Genomic DNA, 9623 nt, shown 5'->3' on the forward strand with positions numbered 1-9623 from the left:
AAAATGGACTGAGAGAGGAGTCAGAATGGCAGCATGAAACAGGAGATAGAAGGTGCTTTGAGAAAGTGTGAGTCACTTTAACCCGGGAGAGGTCCTTGGGTATGCAGCCGTAACTGGCCACCCAAAATATTACCCAGTTAGCTGCAGCAGAATGCGAGAGTAGCCGCGGACAGACGCAGAGCTGCACACTCACTCACGGACGCATGCACGCACTTGCATGTTTCTTGGTAGAGATAAAGAAAAACACTAAAACGTTTTCCATTGGGAGAACGCACCACATTCTAGTAGTAGTTTCAATGGAAATGTGTGAGTCATGTGAGACCTGGAAAATCAGATAATATCACATCTGAGACAACTCCCTCTGAGGAGAAATATTTGCGATATTGATGCAATTTTTTTCAACTTTGTCCTCGAAAATAGTCTAATTGTGCCATCGGGTTTGAAGCTGGGGTGGGTAGTAGTTTTTTTCCATCTCTACCAGGAGAAACATGCAATTATGTGCATACGTCCGTGAGTGAGGGAGTGTGCACCTCTGTGTCTGTCCGTGGCTACTCTCGCATTCTGCTGCAGCCAACTGGGTAATATTTTGGGTGGCCAGTTACGGTTGCATGCCCAAGGACGGGATTTCACGGGATAAAGTGACTGACACTTTCTCAAAGCACCTTCTATTGCCAGTTTTATGCTGCTGTGCTTACTCCTCGTGCACTACTTTTTTTAAAAATAGAGTAAGTCGTAGATCTGCCCTCTACTTCTTACTTACTCTACTGAGTAAACATTTCTAGAAATATTTTGCTATCGTTTGACCTCTTTGGTTCTCAAAAAATCCATAAAATCAAACAATCTAATGAGCATAAATCTGTGATGAGGGGGTCACGTGTGGACTTGGCCTCGTGTCAAGGAGTCACGAGCCGGAAAAAAGTTGAGTGGGTTTTGGGTCATGAAGAGTACCATATCAATTTACTGTTTGGTAGTTTTCAGATTCAGTAAATGTATATCAGATTGTTGAAATACCATTAAAAGTCAAAGCCCTGCACTCCAAATATTAATTAAGTAAAAGCACATAATATATAATACATTAGGTGGTCAAAGTGGAGATAATTTTTAACAGTTTTATATTTTGTTGGGTAGATTAAAAAAAAGGCTATTTTACAAGATTGTCACATATGTGGTATTTAAAGTCATAATTTGTGAGTACAATAGTAAGTACCTTACTGTTATGCATAATTACAGTAGTTGAGTAACTACTTGCAGACTGTCTGTCTCCATAAGTCCCTCCCCCTGAGATCCAAGGAACCACATGACCACTGGAGGCTACTTCCTGTTTACTACAGAGGAGTATGCCCTCAGTTCATATCTAATGCGTTTGATGCACAACAAAACAATAAACATGGTTCAGCTTGTGTCTGTTGTTCTGCTGCTGTGCGGCGCGGCTCCCCTCGCGGCGGCCCCCGCTGGGAGCAGCCTCCTGCCGGGCAGAGGTGAGCGCGCCCCCCGCCAATGAGAAGTCAAGTGGAAACAGTTTATTTCTGCTTCGTGTCACTTCACGGGAATATTTAGGCTCAAATGTTAATTTGGTTTATCTGCTACGCTCCGTTTAGCGGATTAAACAATATGTAGCGGAATATACAACATGTTGTGTACTTTTGGCTACAAAAGGCGGTATTTTCCTAAATGTAGTGCCGCTCGGTAGATGTCATGCTGGCCGAATTTACCCTCAGACGGTGTGGATTAATGCTGGACGTGTAATGTTGCGGTGAACGTCACATGTGTCTTTGCAAATGATGAGAAACTTTATAATGGACAGATTTTTAAACTGAGTTTGGTGGGAAACGTCTCCTCAGAGAACCGTACACTGCTCACATTTATATTAAAAGGGGCCACTGATGTTTTGTTTAATTGCAAAACAAGTTTGGAGTTTGTTTTATAACCCTTTGATATTATCCCCTTATTAACCCTTATTATATGATATTATCAACATTTGAACTCATTAAGCTTATTTTCCCAGTGCATTACATAAAAGCCTAAAAGACACTAAATTCAATCAGAGAGATACATTATGACATCGTTGTGACACATGTTTAACCCCTACTTGGTCAAAAAGTAACCCTTGCATACCTGTTATTATTACTACCACATGGGTATTTCTAAAACGTTGTTTTATGTCGCCGTCTCTTTCGTCCCTCCTTTTTCTTCACTGTCACCTCCATCTATCCAGGCAGGTTCTGGCACATCACTGACCTCCACCTGGACCCGTCCTACCACCTGGCCCCGGACCCCACCAAGGTGTGCTACTCCTCCAAAGGAGCCCCCGCCACCCACGCCGGCCTGTACGGGGACTTCCTGTGCGACTCTCCCTATGCGCTCATCCAGTCTGCCTTCGCCCACATGGCGCTGCTCACTCAGCCACAGGACTTCATCATATGGACCGGGTCGGTACCCTCGTGGAGGGAGAGTGGGAGGGACTTTACTGCTATTTTCTTCTTCTTCTTCTTCTTCTTCTTCTTCTTCTTCTTCTTCTTTTTGGAGTATTTTAGGGGGGGGGGGCATTTTATGTGAAACCACTTTGAGGTTTGAGAGCTGCAGATTGAGGAAGCTGTTGTGGAGTGAAGTCACTCTGGATAGCTCTCACTTCCTCAGGGGAGTGCTTTTTTTATTATGGCTATTTGTTTTTAGCCAAGATTTGTTTTTAAACCCAGGATGTTCAAGATGGAGAGACATTATATTTGATTCAGACGTTCATGTTCATGTAACTTCCTGTCATATTTGCTCACTGTATCATGACAGTAGTACATGAGAAAGATAATCTGTGAAGCAAAACAAAAACAGGTTGCTCTGCTTAAAATGAAAAGGTCACATTCATGAAATGTGACCTCTGCATTTGACCCATCGTGAGCATCAGGAGCAGGGGACAGATTCTTCCACTATGAAGAGGAAGTAACATAAAACCCGAAGTTTTAAGGTCTACAAAGTTATTTTTCAGTTAAACATAAGAGAATGGAGTTAAGAAACTGGGCTAAAAGAGTGCTGTCAACCAAAAAAGAACTCTATTAAACAAGATAATTTACTTAAATGTACCTGACAACAAGGTCTCCACTATATAAAATAGTTATATATAATATCCAACATCTTGGTTTAATCCCAAATACCTGCAAAGCTAATGCCATTCCATCAACCTCTTATCCATCAAACTCATCTTCACGCTCAGCAGTTCTCCGTTTATGTTTCAGCTCTCTGATGGTTGCCATCATTAAAGATGGAGAAGGGAACTGACTGCACGGTGTGTTTTAAAGGCCTCCGAACACGAGTCAGAGTTCTCCGCTCGACGTGAGAAGTAGCTTGAAGAACCGTTCTCTTGGAAACTTTGATAAGGAAGTCGAGAAACTGTGAGCGTCAGTCACAGTTTTCTATTAAATCAGCAGCTGATTAGCTAAGCCAGGAATTCATGGGTTTACTGAACATGCTTAATCCCCATCCCCGGGGAGTCTTTTATTCCATGTTTTAAGTTACTGCGTCGGCAGATATTATATTTGCTTTATTCTTTTGTTCTTGGGCTCTGTAGCGTAACTTTGCCTTTTTGCTTCAAGAGGAAATCCGTCGAATGGAATTCACGTTAGTTCCACAACATTGTTGCAAAGAACGGTCCGATGGGAAGTACAGTAATGTTGAGAAATTAGGGTTTGTCCTTGATTTCTACTGGTAGTGCTAACTCATCCGGTACTTTCCTTAAAGTCATTATCTTTGCCAAAAGGAGTTTGCAGTCTCACGCTTTCCTAATGTTTAACTTTGGTTTATTACAAAATGGCTCTATTTTCCCCATCCTCAATTTCTCTTAAAAAAAAAAATTGGTGAACCTTTTTGGCTTGAATGCTTGTATTTTTTATTCATTTTTAGCAATGTTGCAGTGTTCCCTGATTTCAGCAAAAAACTACATTGTGTATAACATTAAAAAAATAAGTCCTTAATTATAATCAGTTATCCTTTAAAAGCACACTATCCCTGTCAATGTGCTGCTAATGACTTATTTTCAATTCAACAATTTTGGTGGTTGAAAAAGGTTGTGAATTTAAACAAAACCAACAAAACCTGGTCCTGTTCTGTGGCTCACTTGAATCTGACGTTCTTCTCCCTCTCCACCAGTGACAGTCCACCTCATGTCCCTGCAGACAAGCTCTCTATGGACACAGTGATCCAGGTGATCAGTAATATGACCCAGACCATCAGACAACACTTCCCCAACCTGACAGTCTATCCGGCCCTGGGAAACCACGACTACTGGCCACAGGTACCTTTGTTTGAGGTCATCGGAGGGCAAGCTCTGAGAAAAGATTGGAGGATGTGAAGCCAATGCAGAAATGTGTTAAACCTGCATTCTCTCTAATGTCCATCAGGGGGCGACTCATTACATTTACATTATATTTCATTTAGCTGACGCTTTTATCCAAAGCAACTTACAATAAGTGTATTCAACCATGAGTACAAACTCGCAACAACAAGAATCAATAAAGTACAAACTACAAAGTGCTCTAAGTAAGTGCCATTTAAGTGCTACTAAAGTGCTAAGACAGTGCTATTTTCTTCTATACAGTCTCTCTACTGACCACCAGAGGGCGACTCCTCTGGTTGTATAGAAGTATTTGCTTCATGTGTTAATCTGCCGGTAAAAAATCCACGGTCCGCCACTGAGTTTATGTAATTACATAAACCAAGGGCGTAGGTTTGCATAGGGACTAGTCACGACCAAAGTTTGGGAAAGACACAATTGTCCCCACAATACGAAAAATATATATTTGAAAACGTATTCGTATTATTATCTATACTATGTTCGTCGCCCAGAAGAGAGAAAAAAACATTCCCATGTTTTCCAATGCGCCTTCGAGCCTGCGAGACAAGATGTAGTCATTTAATCTTGATCAAATTATGCTCAGATCATGCTAGATGTTTATAGTTATGATCAAAATATGGTATAAAAGTTTCCTTTTTGGAAACATAAATTGTATTCAAGATAAAAATCTGAAAAAAATCAATGAAAATTAACACAAGTATTAGAAGTCATTTGGGGTTCATACGACTACTTGAAGAATGGGTACAGGGAACCCCTTTTTGGGAGCTCTGGGGTGTTAAATATTGCATTTCAAAATGGCATTTAATTCGAGGAGTGTTTTTCATTATAACTGCTTTGTGTGTGAGATGTTTGTCATGACCTGCTGCTGCATAACAGTTTGTATTCCTGCTGCTTTTAGGACCAGATGTCGAGCTCTACTAATGCCATCTACAAAGCTGCCGCCCAGCTGTGGAAGCCCTGGCTGCAGACCGAAGCTCTGCTCACACTCTCACAAGGTGACATGTTGGTGCATCGGCCATCGTGCAGGGGTTCCTGTCACGTTACTGCTTGTTCAGCATGTTACGCTGACACTTAACTTAAGTTAGCGTTGGGTCTTTGTTATCTTCCTGCAGGTGGGTTCTACTCCCAGCTGGTGAAGCCTGGTTTGCGGGTGCTCAGTCTCAACACCATCCTCTACTACGGCCCGAACAAGGTCACCAAGAACATGACGGACCCCGCTGGGCAATTCGAGTGGCTGGAGAAAACTCTGCAGAAAGCTGCCCGGCGTCTGGAGAAGGCATGGATGTAGAATAAGAACTGGATACCGCCGCCGCTCCGAATCTGCCTAGTGGCCACTCGCGGTGTTGCAGCTAAAAAATCCACCTTGCACTGAGAAAATATTAGAGGATGTGTTAAACCCGCATTATCTCTAATGTCCATCAGGGGGTGACTCCTCTGGTTGTATTGAAGTATATGATTCATGTATTACAGCTGAATTCTTTCTCCTGACCACCAGGGGGCGACTCCTGTGGGAAAGTAGACCACTTTTCTAAAAGAGTTAAAAGGACACCTCGAACTATGACTCTTTATATTATGATATTTTTTATCCATGGTGGTTTTATATTCCTCAAGCCGAGAAAAATTATCTAACAATCTGTGACATCATCACGATGTACAGCAGAGGTCACCAATAGTCGTTCTATCTGGATCCGGACCTACAAACGATCAATTATTGCGAATTATTACATTTTGACGGCGCGCTTTTGTACGAACCGGCACAGCTTTTCTAACATTTACGGCGCTGTAAACCAGCAAACCAGCTCGATTCGTTTGAAATATTCTCACGTGATGCTACTCAGCCAATCAAATCTGTGCATTCAGATAAGCATTTGAGCCTGGGAAATAAATAAACAACGACAGGGAGAGACAAGTTATTCTGACGTTCTAGACCGGGGGTGCCCAATATGTCGATCGCAATAGAGGTAGTGCGGGTAGATCGCATGCCATTTAAAAAAAAAAACAGCTCCCAGTGTGCAAATTAATGTGTCGATCAACACGGACGCTGCGCCCGCAATGGTCGGCCGCTTGAATGGATTTATTGCCATGTGCAGGGAGGACGATGTTTTCCCAGACTTCCTTAATTACCAATGCATAATACACCAACAATCGATCACGGATGTGGCAACGAAGATTGCCTATTCGAGAGAGAGCTCTTCTAAGACGGCTGTTGCATGCGCATCTGGACAAGGACTGCGGCCACTCTGACTTCTTGCTGCACACTGATGTGAGATGGCTTATAGAGCTCTGTCTGGAGATAAATTAGTTTCTCCATGTTGTTAAACATGCAGAATACAACCAACTAAATGCTGATCAGTGGCTGCTAGACTTGACATTTTTAACTGACTTGTTGAATGAGCTTAATTTAGAGCTGCAAGGGAAAGACAAAACCGTGGTTGATATGATCAGCTCAGTTAATGTTTTCAAACGGAAAATGCAACATCTGGCCTCTAAGCTGCAGCGCCATGATTTGAGGAACTTGCAAAAACCTGGCGTCAGAGCTGGAGACGCAACGGAAGACGTGTGCGCAGCTTGACAAGTGTCTGTCAGAGTTTATTTATGTGAGTCAGCCTTTTTCCACATGAAAAATATTAAGTCCAACACCGTTCCGCCATGACTGATGACCATTTGGTCTGCCTGGGGCTAGCTAGCAGCAGCTACTGTCCGGACTATGCAACCCTGCTGGTTCCATTCTGGTTCCATATATATATATATATATATATATATATATATATATATATGATATAATGCAAGTAGATAATTTTAAAAGTAGCTTGCGAGCCAAAAAAGTGTGGGCACCCCTTTTCTAGACCTTTTGCTTGAGGACATTTTCTCTAACTGGACTCTATACTGAATAGCCCCCAATACCTCAGAAAGAAACCTGGACGCTAGAAAGATTTTCTCATGGGTCGGGCTCGGCGCCATCTTGGGGTCCGGTATCCAGGTCTTATTATACATCTGTGGGAGAATATCTAGCATCTGCTGTCTTGAACTGGTCTTGAACCTGCCTTACAGTTGGTATATTGTCGTCAAAATAATGATCGTATTGGTTGAAAACAAAGCTTATTTTTTTTGCACATGAATCAAAAAGTTGTGTGTCCATTAAAAGAACCAGTAAAAGAACCAGTAAAAGCTTGAAGACACTTTGACTCTCGTTCTGCGCTTGAAGAGCTGAGGTTTCCATGCGTCTCTCTTCCTGCTCCAGGTGTACATCATCGCTCACGTGCCGGTGGGCTACCTGCCCTTTGCCAGGAACATCACCGCCGTGAGAGAAAGCCACAACGAGCGACTGGTCGCCATCTTCAGGGAGTACAGTGATGTCATCGCGGGACAATTCTACGGCCACACCCACCGCGACAGCATCATGGTGCTGTTGGACCGACGCGGTAAAACACATCTCTTAACGTTTAAACTGACCTGGCCACGCAGGAACATTTAAACACGTCACTCAGATTTCAACATTATTTCAGATAAAGATTTTGGTCTCATCTTCCTTCAATAAGTCTCTTGAGCAAAAGAAACACAATAATGTTTTTCTGAAATCATTTATGACCTACACCAGAATCAAATTAGCCGTTTTTGTCCGAGAATCAGGTCAAACTTGTCAAGTGCAGATTGCTTTTTGTGTTGATGTGAGAAACCGTATACGAGGAACAATTAAAAACAAACGGATCTGCTGAATGTTTTTTTTTTAAATAACCTCTGCAACTGAATTATGTGGTATTTGTGTTTTTCTTGCTCTGCAGGCAAACCGGTGAATTCTGTTTTCGTGTCACCGGCGGTCACACCGATCAAACACGTTCTGGAGCCGTACTCCAACAACCCAGCTTTCCGCACGTACTTGTACAACACCAAAGACTACGCCCTCTTGGTAAGGAGCTTAGATATTTAGTGCGACTACGGACCCCAAAGCAACCCAAAGTGTGAGGGTTCGGTTTTGGCAGGACCCAAGCGCAGACACAGGGACAGCAATGTTGGGTGAAGGTAATGGGTTTATTGACAGAACACTGATGGGTTGGTAGGACAGGAGGTGAGTGCAGGCAGAGCGGCGAGGTGGCGGCTGAGCAGGAGTGCAGGCACGGGAATCCTGGGCAGAGGGAACAGGGGTTAGTAAAAAGAGGCCAGTTGCCGGAAGCCACGCCCACGGCACACACAAGTAACAGGGAACGAACAGGGGACACAAGAGACACAGTGAATAGACAAAAAAGGACATGAGTCACGGCCGAGCCGTGACACCAAAGTATTTAAAAAATGCTGTTCCGATTCCAGTGTCAGAAATGCCTCCGTTGGAGCGGGATCGGGAGCACAAGTCAATACACCGGTCAGATATCATGTTACAACAGGAAAACTAAAATCTTGTTTCACATTGAAACCTTAATTAAAAGTTGTTGCACTGAGTGTTACTTTTAATTGAAGACAGAAGAAATAAAGACCCTCCTGATGATTAATCACAGTGTCAATCAATACACAAAAACTGTTTTCTAGCTTTCAAAAAGAATCAAAGACATTTTCTCTCTCCCCCCTTTTGTTGTTTTCCTCCCTTTCTGAAGGATATCTGGCAGTACTACTTGAATCTGACGGAAGCCAACGAGAAACAAAGCTCTGACTGGAGGCTTGAATACGTCATGACGGAGGCGTTTGGACTGACTGACCTGCGGCCACAAAGCCTCCTGCAGCTGGGCCGGAGCTTCAGGCAGCCGCGGGCCGAAGCCTTCGCCGTGTACTTCAGCCACTACATGGTCGCTTACGACCGCAGCATCGTCTGCGAGGGCGACTGCAAGCTCAGCCAGGTGTGTGCGCTGCTCCACCTGGACCGGCTGTCCTACTCCAAATGTGTGACGGAGGGAGAGCGGTAGCATGGCTGATGAAGACGAGGGGTTCGGCTCAGGAGGAGTTTATTATCAATTAATCAAACTTTATTTGTATAGCTAAGTGCTGCACAACCGACTGATCAGACTGTTGTCTGCAAATACAAGTGAACAATTTGAGACCAATGCATATGAGAAATGTTGTGAAATAGATTTAAAAAGCTATAATAACAGTAACAGTAGTAAAACACAGTGAAATAAAACATTGAGAATGAGATTATATTATATTTGTACATCTTAAATACATTAGAATAAATGATTAATAGAATAATAATAAAATAAAGTTTCACAGCTAAAATACAATAAAAGAAGTGATAGACTTAAACAAAGAAAACATTTTAAAACTTAAAAAAAAAGATTAATTTAATATTAATACT

The 9623-nt window shown here is 42.7% G+C and overlaps 1 protein-coding gene across 1 annotated transcript; it reads left to right on the plus strand.

The window, feature by feature from the left end:
* Positions 1–1343: 1343 nt before the first annotated feature.
* On the plus strand, positions 1344–9234 carry smpdl3a (sphingomyelin phosphodiesterase acid like 3A; the record flags this gene model as incomplete). Its single annotated transcript, XM_079214851.1, has 8 exons — positions 1344–1478; positions 2216–2429; positions 4138–4282; positions 5241–5337; positions 5455–5618; positions 7584–7764; positions 8125–8249; positions 8929–9234. The coding sequence occupies exons 1-8, from the start codon at positions 1358–1360 to the stop codon at positions 9232–9234; spliced, it is 1353 nt and encodes a 450-aa protein (XP_079070977.1). The 5' UTR covers positions 1344–1357.
* Between the last annotated feature and the right edge of the window lie 389 nt (positions 9235–9623).

Source organism: Taurulus bubalis, assembly GCF_910589615.1.
Source record: "Taurulus bubalis genome assembly, chromosome: 3".
NCBI lineage: Eukaryota > Metazoa > Chordata > Actinopteri > Perciformes > Cottidae > Taurulus > Taurulus bubalis.